Source organism: Mandrillus leucophaeus, unplaced genomic scaffold (assembly GCF_000951045.1).
Source record: "Mandrillus leucophaeus isolate KB7577 unplaced genomic scaffold, Mleu.le_1.0 Scaffold464, whole genome shotgun sequence".
Taxonomy (NCBI): domain Eukaryota; kingdom Metazoa; phylum Chordata; class Mammalia; order Primates; family Cercopithecidae; genus Mandrillus; species Mandrillus leucophaeus.
Genome location: NW_012104965.1, coordinates 1,826,504 through 1,843,382, shown reverse-complemented (window position 1 = coordinate 1,843,382; position 16,879 = coordinate 1,826,504). Strand labels below are relative to the sequence as shown.

Here is a 16,879-nt window from a genome sequence, read left to right as displayed (position 1 = left end):
GAGATGAGAGGAGGAGAAAAGAGGACTGGAAGCCAGTGTGCAGATGGCCCCCGATCCTGCCCTCCCATCCTGCTTGCCTATCCTGAAACCAACAAGGGGGCTAGAGAGGCTGTTAAGGAGTGAGGTAATAACTCTGACCTGTGGAGGGCTGTGTCCCATCCTGAGACCAGCTGTGGCCATGGAAACTGATAACAAATGGAAAGGTCATTAGATTGGTGGTGACTCATATTCACCATGTGTTTGCTGAAGGTGCCCTGCCCCCTCTTCTGCCCGTTCCCCCAGGGCTGGGATTCCCACAGAGATGAGGGGAGGGCAAAATCAAAGAACAAGGGCAGAGGCAGCCATCAAGCCCCAGGCTAGGAACCAGGAATGCTACAGAGATGGCCCCTGCTTCTGAGAACCAGCACTCCACACTTACAAGAAAGGTAGGGGCAAAAGACAGTCCCTGGGCCCTTTCTAGTAAAAGACTGAAGGATTTAAGATACATTGGTTTTGAAAAATAACCATGAAAAGCACTTTTTACCGCTTCTGACCAAATTACCAAGTTCTTGTAATCCTCAGTGGAGGAGAGTTGGGGATGATGGATGGGATTGGGAAGGGGTGGATTTTTAAAAGTCGGGAGGAGGGAAGGTAATGAAGCTGGAAGAGGCAGGTGAGATGGATACTTCCTTAACATGGACAAGAAACCCAGGCCTGCGGATAGTGATTGGAACTCAGAGTGGAGATGCATGTCACGGGGGTTTCCACCTCTTCTGGATGTGTGCCATGATCAGGTTTTCCCTGGCAGGAGGGTCAGTTACACATAAACACATGGATTTTCCCTCTAAACCTTTTTATTTGGGGCTCTATAATGCTTATTTGGGGCTAGGCAACCGTTTTTTGAGTATTTGTCCCTCACTCCATATGCCAGGTTTATAATCTCTCGGCTTAAAACTCTGACCGTGTCTGTGGAGCCTGGTCCCACCGTCAATTCTAGCTGTCTTTGTACCACCTGGCGTGGCTGGAGCCTTGTGCTTGTTTTCAGAGCATGGCCATACTTGCTGCTGTACCACTTTACCACTGTGAGTAGCAAATAACCTTTGCCTTCAGATGAGCCCTCTGTTACTCTAATTACCTTCTCCTTATCTGAATGATCTGGATCATTTAAATCCATGAAGGTTGTTTGACCTTAGGCCAACCCTGGGTAAATGTGCAGTTAGTCTAAGGAACCCTCACCTCAATTGCCCATTTTTTTCAAAAAATTTTTCTGCCCTGAAGGAAAATGCAGTCCCAGTAAATTTATTGTCATGTGCAAATAACTTAATATATTGGTCAGTAGATGACCACTGGCACTGTCAAATACAACTCTGGAGAGAGTGATATTTAGTACCAAGAAGTGGAAGTTCATAGTAAAGTTTAGGCATCACTGAGAATTAATGTTACATATGAAGCATTCCTATACCCCTTAATTCCTCCTAGACAATCTACTGAATGATGAAAGCAATTAATTGGAATGGTTGACATCTATAATGGGAAGATACCAGGTAAGTCCAAGAAATTTGCAGCTGAGACGTCTGTGTGCACAATAATAGTTTTTATTTTTATTTTTATTTATTTATTTATTTATTTATTTATTTATTTGAGACGGAGTCTCACTCTGTCGCCCAGGCTGGAGTGCAGTGGCGTGATCACTCACTGCAAGCTCCGCCTCCCAGGTTCACGCCATTCTCCTGCCTCAGCCTCCCAAGTAGCTGTGATTACAGGCATATGCCACTAAGCCCGCCTAATTTTTTTTGTATTTTTAGTAGAGACGGGGTTTCACCGTGTTAGCCAGACTGGTCTCAAACCCCTAACCTCAGGAGATCCACCCTCCTCAGCCTCCCAAAGTGCTGGGATTACAGGTGTGAGTCACTGCTCCCTGGCCCCACGTTGCTACTTCTGATCTCTAGAGCCAACCACCTCCAACCCCTCCACACACACACCCTGCTCAGGGATAGGCGGGCATCATCCGCTAAAAGACCTTAAATATGGTCCTAACAGAAGACATTCGCCAAATATGTGATGTCACAAGGGCACTGTGGATCCATAAATTTGTGTACTGGGGCAAGCCTAAAGGAGTCACTCCCTGAACAACTGTGGGCAGTGCTACCTCCTCTAAGCCAGGCACTGACAGACTTGGTCACTAATGTCGCTGACTTTAATTAAAAGTTGGCATGTGAGATTTAGGTAGTGCACATGTTAATTTTTTAACATTTTATTAATTGTGTAGTTTTATATGTATTAGGAAAACCAGAACTAGCACAAGTTGTGATAGAAAGTTTCCTTCTAAAATAGATTTAAATAAAAAGTAAGCCAACTTATATATTTTTTAATGTCAGTATATAATAGCATACCTTTGATCTGGATATGGAAAAAATTGTCATGAAGCCCTACAATACAAGCAAGTAAAAAGCCAAGCATCCCCTTTGGGAATCAACTCCAAGAATCACCCATGTAGGCCAGGCGCGGTGGCTCACGCCTGTAATCCCAGCACTCGGGGAGGCCGAGGCAGGCAGATCACGAGGTCAGGAGATTGAGACCACCCTGGCTAACACGGTGAAACCCCATCTCTACTAAAAAATTCAAAAAATTAGCTGGGCATGGTGGCGGGCGCCTGTAGTCCCAGCTACTGGAGAGGCTGAGGCAGGAGAATGGCATGAACCTGGAAGGCAGAGCTTGCAGTGAGCCGAGATTTCACCACTGCACTCCAGCCTGGTGACAGAACCACTGTTCTCAAGAAAAAAAAAAAAAAAAAAAAGAATCACCTATGTAAAGCAGACAAGGTTCACATTTCTACTTTTAACCTTGAAACATTTTCCCATGGCCAATACCCTAGAAGTGCTTTGTTCTAAATAAACATTTTAGATCCGACCTTGGTGATGTAACATGTCAACATTGGCCATGCAACATCTGTCAACATTTGTAGACATCTGTGCAAGGCAATGAGGAACACTGAACTCCAGACACTAGGCTGGGCATTGTGCATGTGTTCTCCCATTTAAAGGACTCTTTAAAGGACAGTAGATGTGATTTAAGCCCATCTTACAGATGAGGAAACTGAGGCTCAGAGAAGTTAAAAACTGAGGCTCAGAGAAGCTAGATCCTACAACATAAAAGGACGGGTCCTAAGTACATACACCCAGGCAGATTCTACAGCCCATGGACTATCTTAACATTTGTAGCATGGTTTGAATAAGGGAAAAAACAAACAAACAAAAACAGTAACTTTGGTAATTGTTAGATTAAATAAAAGGTAAGGTAAACAAATAAGTCCTTTACTAATCATGGGTGTAATACCCTGGGCCTTAAGAATAAACAGTGCTATATTTCAGGCATTTACTATGACTAGGTACTGTTCTTAGCATCTTGCATCTTTTTTTTTTTTTTTTGGAGGGGGTTGTTGTTTTTCGTTTTTGTTTTGAGACAGTCTTCCTCTGTTGCCCAGCCTGGAGTGCAGTGGCAAGATCTTGGCTCACTCCAACCTCCACATCCCAGGTTCAAGTGATTCTTCTCCCTCAGCCCCCCAAGTAGCTAGGATTACAGACATGCACCACCACACCCAGCTAATTTTTGTATTTTTAGTAGAGATGGGGTTTCACCATGTTGGCCAGGCTGGTCTCGAACTCCTGACCTCAGGTGATCCACCCACCTTGGCCTCCCAAAGTGCGTGAGCCGCCACACCTGGCCTGCATCTGTTAGTTCATGTAATTCTCACAACAAATCCAGGAAACAGCCACTCCTATTATTCCTACTTTACATACTAGGAAATAGAAGCCTGGAGACATCCAAAAGTATATTGGATATGGTTTCAGAAAACTATTTTTCAGGGTAGCCAGTGTGACGTAAGAGAAAGAATACGTATCTTGGAATCAGCAAATGCATGTTCTGGACTGATTACTATTTATTCACTGTGCAACCTTAGGACACTTATGACCTCTGATTCTATTTCCCCATTCACTTTTTTAAAAAAGATACAGGCTAGGTAATTTTTAACATTTCCTGTAGCTTCAAATTTTATATAAATCTGTAAATCTGAGAGGAGATCAACCCTCTTGCCATCTCCACCCCAGGACATTTTACATTTTCCTCCTTGAACTGAAAATAAGGAGAAGAACCGAAGTCTAGCATATGGAGTCAGAGGAGGGCATGTGGGTTTGTTGTGTATAATTATAGGTATTAAAAATATATTTAAAGAATCACCTCCTGACACTTCAGCTACTGGCTCATCAACAGGTCGGTAAAGAATTTTAAGGAAAAATGAATTATAGAAGAGCATTTTGAATATTGACAGCCTACCACTAACAGAATTAAGTGAGCAAACTTCTTCAACAAACTTAAAGTGTCAGTAGCACCTTATGAGTTCATAAAACGTAACTACAAAAAGAAAAATAGTCCATTCAAACATTAAATATGAATGAGAGTGCATTTGGTTTATAGAAACAGGACAAAGAGAAATGTATTTATTTATTGAGCTCCTACTAGCACTGTGGTAGGTATGTCCTAGGATAAACCCAGAAAAGACAAGGATAGTGGGAGTGGGGGTAAGAGGGGCGTGGGCAGTAGGAAATAAACAGATAAATTGCTATGCAATATGGTAAATGCTATCATAAGAAATTGTTCTGCCTGAATGAGTCAGAAAAGATTTAACAGAAGAGATAATACATTAGTTGGACTTTGAAGAACGAGTAGGAGTTTGTTGGTAAAGAACAGGGAAAGGATATTCTCAGCAGTGAAAAAGAGTGTGCGCAAAAGCCCCAGGATCTAAGGAAGCATGGAGTGTCAGAGTAGCAGAGATCTTTGCAACAGAAGTATGGGAAGGTGAATGTGGACAAGGCTGGGAAGGAAGGTTGGGTCAAATAATCAAAGGCCAAGAGTTTGTATTGAATTATGTGGGGGAGAAGGGTAGTTAGTAAGAGGTTTTTAAGCAGGGTCTTGACATGAAGATAGTTAGAATGAACAAGGATAATAAGCTAGTGAAGAAAAACTGGAGGATGTGTTTCTAATTTCTGTGGGGAGTGGGGAGTGGGGGGTGATATTCACTATTCTTTTATTAGTTCTTCAACTCCTTTCCATTCCAAATCCGCATCACTCTCCTCCAACCCCACCCGCTATTTACCTCTTCTATGATCTGTTTCTGTCTACCTCTTCAGCCTGCCTTTCTCCACTCCCTTCATTAAATACTTAATCCCCTAACAAACACCACAGAGCCCCACACATGCCACACCCCTCACCCCAATGAGCTCCTAAATGTACTTTAAGACTCACATCAAGCATCACCTTCTCCTGGAAGGCTTCCTGACCACCCCCTACATGCACACGCACACACACACACACACAAACACACACACACATTGTGCATACCCATGCTTGCCATGACACCACTCTGGCTTGAAAATTATCTGTGTCTGTCAGCTTCCTATAGTTCCTACAGGAAACTGCAGGTAGAAACTGTGTCATAATCATCTTTATGGAGTAAGCTCTAGCACAGTACCTGATACCCAGTACTTATGTTCTCACAACCTTGATTTTGAACAGAAACTGTTCTGATAACCTAAATGAGAGATAAAGAACTAAATTGAGTTAATGGAAATGGAAAGAGGAAACTAGATTAGTAAAAATTAACATGATTTAATTGGGTGGTGTCTTGCTGAATTCAGTTATGTTGGGCCATGTAGTTTACTGGGTGGTTTCTTTTTTACTTATATAACTAATTTGCAAACAGAACAATTAAATATGAATGGAATATAAACATGCATAGAAAATCACCAGTTCATGGAAGATGCAATTATTATTCGCTTACATATATTGACTGCTTCTAGGAACTGAGCTAGGTTCTTCCTATGCATTGTTTCCTTTCTTTTTCACCATAACCCAATGATATAAGTCTTGTTTATTTCCCTCATTTTACAGGAGAGGTAACTGAGGCTTAGAGAAGTTACACTAACTTTCCCAAGTTCTAGCTAGGATCCAGGATTCAAGCTCAAGTCTTTCTGCCTCTAAGAGTCCACTGTCTTTTTTCTTCATTTTTCTTGTTCTTTTCTTTCTTATAAAGATAGGGTCTTGCTATGTTGCCCAAGCTGATCTCAAACTCCTAGCCTCAAACAAGCCTCCCAGCTAGGCTTCCCAAAGTGCTGGTATTACAGGCTGGTATTAAGACAGCGGCCTGGAGTGGCGGCCACTGTCTTAACTGCTGTACTCTTGTTCTTATCTTTCACTAGCCCTGTCCTTCAGAGTTATATAAAGACACAAAATCAAATCAGAAGACTTCCTCAGATGACCCATTTCTTGCTGAGTGCTTATTTCGATGATGGTAAGATGATTACAATATGGTGATATAATCATGTGTTAAGTGATGATACTAAGAAGTTTGCTGCTTTTCTTATAAATTCTTTCTCAGACAATGCTAGAAAAGATATTAGCATAAAAGCATACAGGGACACAAAGGTCACCTTTCCAATGATGCTTAGAACTTTCCCAGTTCTCAGATGAAAGAAGACAATTCTTAGAATTCTCGCCTGCCTGTTTTGTGTGTCCTTTAGCTTTCCCAAGGCTCTGCCCCACTTATTGGATAAGTAAAAGATTCGATTCAATTAGTTTCATTCTTCCCCAGCCTAATCTCTGCTGTCTGGTTGGCCTCTTTGAGAGACTGACCTAGCATCAAGAGGACTGAGTTCACAGGAAAATTCTGATTCTTCCACTTCCATGGGATCTTGGAGGTGTCTCTTGATTTCTCTGAGCCTCAGTTGCTTTAGCAGAGAATCAAATGAATTAATAAATGTGAAAATCCATGAAAGGCAGAAAGTACTAGTGGTTGTAAGAAAAATGGAAGTGGCCAGGCGCAGTAGTTCACACCTGTAATCCCAGCACTTTGGGAGGCTGAGGCAGGAGGATCACCAGGTCAGGAGTCCAAGACCAGCCTGGCCAACATGATGAAACCCTGTCTCTACCAAAAATATAAAAAATTAGCCAGGTGTGGTGGCACACACCTGTAATCCCAGCTACTAGGGAGGCTGAGGCAGAAGAACTGCTTGAACCCGGGAGGCAGAGGTTGCAGTGAGCCGAGATCGTGCCACTGCACTCCAGCCTGGGCAACAGAGCGAGACTCGGTCTCCAAGAAAAGAAAAAAGAAAAACTAAAACAGGAAGCCCCACTTACTTCTCAGCACCTACTATGTGCCTGACACTGAGAAGTACTCATTGTATAACAATAACAGATTTTAATCATGCTTGTCAGCTTCTCCCTCATCTTCAAAGTGCCTAGTGCCATGTCTAGCACATAACAAAGGCCAAGAGTTTGTATTGAATTATATGGGGGAGAAGGGTAGTTGGTAAGAGATTTTTAAGCAGGGTCTTGACATGAAGATAGTTAGAATGAACAAGGATAATAAACTAGTGAAGAAAAACTAGAAGATGTGTTTCTAATTTCTGTGGGGAGTGGGGGTTGATCTGTCAGTTCGAGAGGTAAGAACCATTCTATTTGCAGACTCTTCTACCTTTTTTGCAGTGATCACCTGAGTTAACTTGTAAATTCTCTGTCTCCAGGTAGCAAATGGTTCTGGTACACCTCTTCCTGGGAATCCCTGCAATCTTTGCAGAGAAATATGCATCCTTTTGGTGGGCTAACATCAAGGGAAACTGGAAACTGATCATGTAGAAGCTTCTCCCTCCCTAATCCCTCAGATTTGTAAACAGAGCTCCGAGAGACCATTCATTGTTTCTCAAACTTCCCTTATAAGAATCACCTGAATTACTTGTTAAAAACATATACATAAGTGTGTGTGTGTATATATACATATATATGTGTGTGTATATATATACACATATACATTTATATGTATAGAGAGAATGTGTGTGTATATGTATATATACATATATGTGTATATATGTATATATACACATATATGTGTGTATATATGTATATATACACATATATGTGTGTATATATGTATATATACATATATATGTGTGTATATATGTATATATACATATATATGTGTATGTATATATGTATATATACATATATATGTGTATGTATATATGTATATATACATATATATGTGTATGTATATATGTATATATACATATATATGTGTATGTATATATGTATATATACATATATATGTGTATGTATATATACACACACATACACACATATAATGTTTTCTTTTTCTGGGGCTTGAATCAGGAAAAATAAATTCTGAGCCTTATTCCAGCCCCACTTAATCTAAAGCTTCTGGGAATAGGTCTTGAAAGTTATATTTTTAACAAACACCCCAGGGCCTTATTATCATCCAAACAGTTTGAGAAATTCTGATAGTGTAAAACACTTCATTTTACACAGGAAGATTCTAAGCCCCAGTCTGAGTCGGTGGGGTGGGGGCGAAGGGTGGACCTCACATGCCTAACAGGATTAGGGAGGGAAGCTTACATGAGTCCAGCAAACTAGAGTTACAACAGGGAGGGGTGAGGTCTGTGGCAAACTGGAAATCTGAGACTAAAAGGGAGGGGCCTCCTCTTGGCTCCAGCCAATTGCCGCCACGCAGAGTGTGGACCCACTGTTGCCAATATAGCAAATTTTCAAGAGACAATAGAAGTCTGGATTTTGCTAAGAAATTTTCCCTTTTTAAAATGTTTACAACTGATTTTTGAAAATTTTTAAACATTGTGTGATCCACATTTCTTTTGGCTACCAGTTTCCACCCTCACATTAGGACTTTGTAAGCTATAGCATCATCTTTTTGTTGTCTGTCTCTTGGTGGTGCCAGCATATGTCTCTTCTCTTAGTTTTTGCCAATTAATTTTAATGGCTTTCTATCATCTAGTAGAAAAGAAGCTTGGCCTGCAGGAAAATCATGCTCCGGTTTCTACCATCTTTGCCACTCCATCACCCATCACTGGAGAACATGTTTGCATCCTGGTCTTGCCGCTCACAATATGATTCTGGGCAAATTAAGATCTCTGTGTATCAGTATTTTCACTTTCAAAATGGGGCTAATAATAGTAGCTACTCCCACAGGGTTGTTGAGAATGCTCATGAGTTCCTGTCTATAAAATGCTTAGATCAGAGCTCAGGATGTAATAAGTCTTGTATGACTGTTGCTGTCCCCCAAAAGCTAGCTCCAAACGCCTTCAGTGTGTACTTTCCTGAGCTATTGTTCTTCCTCCTGGAGTAAATGCCCTTCACATTCACCTGGCAGATCTCTTCATCTTTCAGGTCTCACTGAACCTGGCAAACATTCCCTGGCCCCAGGAACACTTAGGTCTTGAATATACCTCATTATCACTTACCACCTAGTATTACAGGTATCAGGTATCCCTACTAAATTGTACACATCCTTAAAGACAACTGCTTTTTCACCTTTGTGGCCTTGGAACCTAACACAGTGCCAGGAAAATGATACGCATTCAGTAAACAGCATGATTGAAATGAACATGCTTATCTTTTCTTTAATGTGCTTAATGATTTCCTTATAGATTGTCAACTTAAGGACAAATGCTGTAATAGGCTACATCTTCGTATTCTTTGTAGCACATAGGAGAATTGTATTCGACATTCAGTCAGTCAATCGATCACATTTTTGTGCTGTTTGCAAAATACGATGCTAGCTTATGAACAGAGAGTTTACAACCTTTTTCTCCATTCCATTCTTGTATGCCTTCTGGAGATTTCTATCCTTTGAACTTCCGGAACAGTTCTCTGGGCCTTTCTTATGTTGCTGGTAATTTTCTGCTTTGTATTCATGTAGTAATTCATGATACAAAGTCCTTGAGGCCAAAGTGTGTGTCTGATTTTTTTTTTTTTTTTTTTTTTTTGTAGACTTCAATATAACCAGCATAGTCCCTTGCCCACAGTAAGCACTCACTTAATATTTCTTAGTGGTTTTCATGAATAAAACCTTTTCACAGAGGTTCTTATGTTTACCAAAGTATTGTTAAAAAGAAAAAAAGTATTCACTTCTTTGAGGGATACTTGCTTGGTATCAAATCATGCCACTGAGTTTTGTTCATTTGAAGAAAACCTCTCTCTCACATTTCAGTCTTTTACTATATACCGAAGAATAAAATTCAACCTATGTAATTGAGAATTAAGCCATTATTTCACAAAGGCTCCAGTAACTCATCTCAAAACATGCTTTGGAAATATTTTCAACTGACAGTATACAAATAATTCTTTCCTAAAAATGACCCTTTTTCCCTGATTTGGGAACTAAGGTATGTATTATAGGAGATTAGCTACTTTCATTATAAAAGTTTAACTTGCTAAGAGCCTTGGTTAAGTGTGGAGAGGAGGAAGCAATGCTATTTATGACACTGAGGCGAAGTTGCCAGTGGAAAAAACAGGTATTTTCCACTTTTCAACATTCAATACACCTTAGGTAGATGAGGGGATTTTTGTTCTTGTTGTAACATAGCTTGCAATAAGTAGATTTAATGGTTTTTAAGGCAACAACTGAAGAATATTGGCATCAATTCGAGATAGAAGCCATCCAGGTAATTTTATACTTGTTTAAAATTAACTGTTTCATGATTGAGCTTTTCAATGCTATGTTAACTTTCTGTTATGCTCAATCAGGAAAGAAAAACAAGAGTTTAAAAAGTTTGAAGAAACCAGATAGCACTGCAGTAATTGTTGAGATTTTCCTCAAAACAATCTGAAGAATGTATAAGTACTATTACAGATATCTAAGCATTGTGAATTCAGAATAAAGCTCAAAAACTCCTTTTGAAAAACATAGTTATATAGATGTACATGTCATAACACAGATCTCTCTGATGCCTTCAGTTTTCCTATTGCTATCACCTGGGTTTTAGTAATAGCCACACTCCATTGAGCATCTATCATGTGCCAGGTAGTTTGTATTCATTATTTTTAATCATTCATTTATTCAGTAAATATTAATTCAGCTCCTACTACTTGCTGGCACTTGTGTCAACTACTGGGCTACAATAATGAAGCAGATATTACCTGCCTAAGGGAGGTTGCAGAGTTGTAGGAGAGGCCACAAGTCTGCAAGATAGGTAATCTTATCTCCATTTTACATGAGTAAAACAGGATGAAGAAGGACCAATCAAGGCCAGCTGCTACTGTGTTTGTTCCACTAAGTGAAGCAGCTTTATCCACTCTGTACCCACTTTAATTCATTCATCCCAGCAAAAGAGTTTTTACCAAATTATTGTGAAAAGGGGCTGAAAAAACCTTACTTTAATGGGAAGGCAAAACACCTTGCTATTTAAAACTCACTGCTCTCAATCTTTTGGTAATATAAGAAACAAATATTAAATACCAGTTATGTTTTGGAGTGGGCATTGGATTTTAAAAAGATACAAGAAGCCTACGTAAGCCTAAAAACCCACATTTCTAGCAGATGTAGAAAAACAGTCACTTGTGAAAAGACACAAGAAGCCTAAACGAGGCCTAAAAACTCACATTTCTAGCAGATGTGGGGAGAGAGAGTCATTTGCAAGGTGAAGGTCTCATGGACCTATGTATTCATAATATATGCGAAAACTTGGAGCTTTTTGTTGCTATTAGTGGGTTTTCCCTACCCGTTTTCCTGATTGTATGTAGTCATGACTAGGATGAAAGACAGATGGCAGGGGAGCCATAAGGGGATGGTTTGAGAAATAGGACAAGAAAATTCCTGTGGACTAAAGCAAGGCTAGGCCTTGCCTCCATAAGCATTTTTGCTTTCTTTGGTCTATGTCTACAAGGTTGTTGGAGTTAATTATCAAGTGACTGTTCCAACTAAAAATGATTGTTCTACTGAAGCCTTTTCTTTTGCTTTTCTTCTCTGCCATCTATTCCATCTGATATAATTTAAGCGGACCCCTCAGTACCATAGAAATGGTCAGCTGGAAAGCACAAAGCTTTAGGAAGAGACTGGGGGCACCAAAAAACGTTGCCTGGCCACTTCCCTGTTTGCTCTGTAAAAATGGTTCTGCAAAATGCACAGCCTTGGATTCTTAGTCACTTCCTAATTGGCCTTGTCACCTACAGCTGCTCATCCCAATTATCATCTTTCACAGATCCTGGTGTTAATTTCCTAGAACACTGATCATGCCACTTCCTTCAAGGGCTCCGCTATCTGCCTGAAGTTTACAGAAGGAAGCCCAAATGCATAAGGGTGACACAGAATGCCCTTCACAGCCTGGGCCTAATCCCCACCTTCCTTCTCAGCCCTGTCGCTCCCTTATCTTTCTACACCAGAGGCACACACAGAATCACTCTGTTTTTACTGACCTAGTTGTGGTATTTCAGGCCTCCACACCTTTGCACAAACTAGTGCAGCTGCTAGCAATATCCCTTTGCCCTCTGTAACTAGGGAAATAAAACTAAGACCATCATAAAATGATCTCTCTTCAATAAAAACTGGTAGGTAGCTTTGGTCACTCTGTCCTCTCTGCCTCCTCAACCTTTTGTGTATAATCTTATTTTGGCACTATCATTGATCTTTAATTATTCAAATTTTGCAAGCTGAATCTCTAACCATCCCTTTTTCCTAACTCCAACTCCTTTAAGTCACGTGCTTTCTGACTATAGACCTGGTATAGAGCAGAGCGTCAGTAAAATGTTTTAAAAAGTACGAGTTAAAAGAAACAAGAGCACACAATAAGAAATGATGCAATTATTCATACCAGTTTATTGTAGGTATTGTGTTTCAAAAAAATTTATAGCATAAATAACTTTTCATGTCATAAAATAACTTAGTAGAATTTATAATAAAACTTTGAGAATTTAATATCTCATCAAAATACAATAAAATATGGTTTTCAAATATGATTAACCCTTTAGGCTTTTCTTTTACTTGAGGGCATATAAACCAAAAATACCCAAACTATGGCTGTACTTTTAAACTTTAACAGATTTGGTTTATTTTAATGTAACTCAACCATTCTAAATTAATACATAGTTTTCCTTCCTGCATGGTTCTTTGTAATTTTTGTTCCTTTTGACTTATTTTTCTGTTTCAACACAGCTTCCTTCTTCATTTTCACCTCTTTCCATCTGCAAAGTCATCTATCTCCGGGCCCCCAGAACATGTAGTTGAACTCACTCAGCCCCTTGACATCAGTTTCTGTAATCCTTACATCAGTGTAGGGAGTAACTGCTTGAGTAACTACAAAGGTATTTCAAAAACTTCAGTGCAATTTGGTTCAGTTATTTTCATTCAGATGCCATCACCGTTCAGGGAGATTAATCACCGGAACCCACTGATCCATGTAGCGACTTTCCCGGCAAAAACAAATAAGTTGACTTAAGGCAGGATCCTTCCATTGAGATGAATGTGGATTCTGGAAACAAATTTAGAAAAATAAACTTATTTTTTAAAAATCGATATTTGCTAGTATTACACTTTTGAGGAGAAGACACTTGAACATTCTATATTTTGGCTACGTGACATGGAGACAAATTAGAAGCACAAAAAATTAAAGTTTCTTCAAAGTAGTTGGGTTCCGTGCAAAATCCTTAAGGGTAATTACCTATTAAACTACACACTGCAAAGTCTGAACCCATGCAACCCAAGCTGAACCACATACATATGTTTGCATATCTGTTCAGTTTTGCATGAGAGTATCATTCACGGGTTTGCTCTACCAAACTTGTTACCCTGACCTGAGTGAAACAGTTTTGAGAAAGATTTCCATGCTGTGTGCACAATGAGATGAGAGCTGCACAGCAGTTAACTGGAATTGCCATCAACTCTACTCCCAAGAGACAGAGTAGTACTTTTAAGGAGTAGCAAAATAATCCGGCTGTCACTTGACTAGACCAGTCAAAAAGCAAAATTTAGAAGACAAAAGTAGCACACTTATCCCTGAAAACATAACTTCCCTACCTACCAAAGGTTTTTATCAGAAGAGAAAAAAAAAAAAAAAGGCCCATTAAAAAAATGCAACATTGCAGAGAAAAAAATTCCACTCTATCCTCTTAATGTATTTCTAGGGAATTAACAAGGTTTGTCTCCTACATGATTTCTATTTTTAGCTCTGACTGGCAGAGAATGAAGCTGACTCCTTAATGAGGGGTGAGCCAGGAATTCATTTGGCTTTATCTAATCTGCCCTGCTAAAGGAATTAGTCACGGGAGGCAGTGCAGATGTAGGTAGGGAGTAGCTGGGCTGACTGCTGACTCACAGGGATCTCTTCCGCTGCTGGCAGTCCCCAGCATGCTTAGACATGTTCTGTACCACAGATTATCCTGATGATGAAACTAGTACATCTCGGCTGAAAGTCCAGCCACACTCTCGTGGGGCAAAGGCAGCCACCCTCCTGACCCAAACCTACCCCAGATCCACAATCAGGCGACCCAGCCCTGACTCCCGTCCTTCCGGGGCTCTACCCCACAGGCTGCAGTCCCCTTGCCCCTTACCGTCACCAGCACGCAGTGCAGGTCCGGGGGCTGCTCGGCGCCCTCGGTCGCCGCGGGGCCAGCGTCGGTCTCCAAGAGCAGGAGCTCCGCCAGCCGGCCCGGGTTGCTGACGCGCAGGATGTTGATGTCGTTCTCGCAGCAGAACGCCTGGATCAGAGTGAAGTGGATCTGCAGAGCCACATCTCGGTCGTCGTCCTCGTCCGCCGCCAGCAGGCACAACACCACGTTATCGGGGTCGCTGGGGGCAGCGGGCGGGGCTAGTGAGCGCAGAAGCGCGGACGCCCTCAACCCCTGCCTGGGTCCCCGGGGGTCGCCGCCCGGCCAGCTCGCCCCCTCCCCTCCGGGACAGGCAGCCGTGGGGGCAGAAGAAAAGCGACAGGAAGTGGCCGGGCGAGGGGCGCCCAGCCAAGGCGACCTCCCGGGCTAGGGCGGGAAGGGGTGCCACGGGAGACGCGCAAGGGCCCCACTTACACGTTGAGCAGTTTGGCCGCTTCGTACACCCCGACAGTGATCGTGCGCTGACTCAGGGCTTTGCTGAGCACTTCCTCCAGGGCATCCCCCACCTTATCCATCCTACACGCGGGCAAGGGCGAGGGGTCCCGTCAGCCCCGGTGCCCTCGGGCCCATCGCCGCCCGCATTGCCCGGCACCACGCCCCTCCCTCTCGAATGCAAGCACCACCGCGCACCTGGGCTCTCCGAAAACCCGGCGCTCCCGCGGCCCCGTCACCCCCCATGACCCCTGCACGCCCAAGGACCGGGCGTCCAGTGAGAAGTCTCGAGAGTGCCCCTGCCACAGGCTGCCAGCCCCGGGAGCCGCACGGGCAGCGACGGCCACTGCTGCCCTTTGCAAAGGCCCCGGCGGGGCTCGTTCGGGTTGCGGGGCATGCTCTTTCAGTCCGCGGACGCTACACGGAGAGTCCCGAGGGAGCAAGGGCGGGAGTTGCCCTGTGCAAACTTTTCTGCTTCCTCCCCTGCAAACCTTCCATAGCCCGCCTGCACCCGGGAGCGCGGGGTAGGTGAGAGAAGTTCGGGCCGGAAGAGTCCGCAGGCCGATTTACCTTTCGGTCTTCTGCTCTCCAGCCGAGAATTCCTCCAAAGTCATATTGCAAACTGCAGGTCGCCCACGGAGAGAGCGCGGCGTGCGGGCTGCTCCTGCCACGGCGAGCGCGCCAGCGCCTGCTTTCCGCACTCACTCACAGGCGCCGCGCCGGGAGCTCAGGCCCCGGCGCTGTCCGGCCGCCCCACGCCCGCCCGGGCTCCTCCTCCTGTGCCAGCCGCCGCAGCTCCGGCCACCCCTCCGCCCCGCTTGCTCGTTCGCTCGCTCTCCGGCCCTCGCCTCGCCACCGGCCGCACGACACTAATTGGGCAGCTGCGTCCCAGCCACTGCTTACCAGCCACTGGAGGACAAAGGGCCCCGCTCGTCGGCGTTATCCTGCCAACCCTCAGCCAACCACCTTCCGCCTCATTTGCATGCATCTTGGCCATTGGGTTACGCAAATCAGCCTGCTCCGGCAATTTGACCCTAGCTCCTGGAGTCAGGTTGAGAGGAGCGGAAAAGGGAGGAGCCACGCGGGAGGCAAGCCGAGGGGGCGGGGGCGGGGGCGGGGGCGAGGACGGGGGCGGTGCAGAGAGAGGAAGGCGGGTCCCGCGCGCTCTCTTATCCGGTTGGCGGGGACCATTGGCAGTGGAGGGCTTCAGCAGAGGTGGGAGGTGGCCTCAGCTTGGGCTGACGCAGGCTGCCAAGTGTTTTTTTATAATAGTCGCGGCACTTTTTTCTTATTATCGTTTCATGCCTTTTGTTTTAAGGGGTGGCTATTAAAATCTATTTCCAGGGTTAATGCACCGAAGTCTAGTAATTATTAGTAAGCAGTTTACATTAAAAAAGTGTCTCCAGACCTCCGGGGCAAAGTTTACCTCAGAAGTGTTGTTTATCTAAGTCTAGGCGAAGCTGCTTATTAGCAGTAGTATTATTTCGGTGCCCTGATGGCTGGTTTGATTTATTTTTGGAAAGCTGCAAGGGTTGGAAGCTCAAAAAAGAAAAACCAACCCGTTTGTATTCAGGGATGGCAGGGAACCAAGTTGGAGTCTTTTCCACAGAATGCAGAACGGTTTCCCACCTGCCCGCTGTAACTGGGAAATCGTGAGTTGGTCTGCGTGGGGAGCTGGTGACCACATGTGGGAATCCCTGGCAACCCAGATTCTCCTTTCTCAAAGAGCCTTGCCCAAACAAGGATCCTTCTGGACGCCCACCAGTCGAGAGACAACCATCTGACACCCACACAGCCCACAAGTCTAAATTCAAAATGCTCTTGATATGCCCTAAGCTTCCTTTCCTAACGTATGTATGTCACTGCCTTCCACAGAGAGCCTCCTGTGATCTCACTGTGAATTATTGATGTTAGATGCTGAATCATGAAGCTGTAACTATAGGAAGTTTTTAGTCATATGCTAAAATTTCACCTTTGAGATAATGGCAACTTGCAGGTGGAA

At 43.3% G+C, this 16,879-nt stretch overlaps 1 protein-coding gene across 3 annotated transcripts; it reads right to left on the bottom strand.

Annotated features, from left to right (window-relative positions):
* Positions 1 to 12,633: 12,633 nt before the first annotated feature.
* GADD45A (growth arrest and DNA-damage-inducible, alpha) lies at positions 12,634 to 15,928 on the bottom strand. 3 transcript variants are annotated; one of them, XM_011994990.1, is made up of 4 exons: positions 15,448 to 15,928; positions 14,860 to 14,961; positions 14,389 to 14,626; positions 12,634 to 13,310 (listed from the first exon to the last, which is right to left on the bottom strand). In XM_011994990.1, the coding sequence occupies exons 1-4, from the start codon at positions 15,489 to 15,491 to the stop codon at positions 13,197 to 13,199; spliced, it is 498 nt and encodes a 165-aa protein (XP_011850380.1). In that variant the 5' UTR covers positions 15,492 to 15,928; the 3' UTR covers positions 12,634 to 13,196. The 3 variants fall into 3 exon arrangements, with proteins under 3 accessions (XP_011850380.1, XP_011850382.1, XP_011850381.1); XM_011994992.1 differs by lacking the exon at positions 14,389 to 14,626 and having other exon boundaries at positions 15,448 to 15,891; XM_011994991.1 differs by lacking the exon at positions 14,860 to 14,961 and having other exon boundaries at positions 15,448 to 15,891.
* Positions 15,929 to 16,879: the final 951 nt, after the last annotated feature.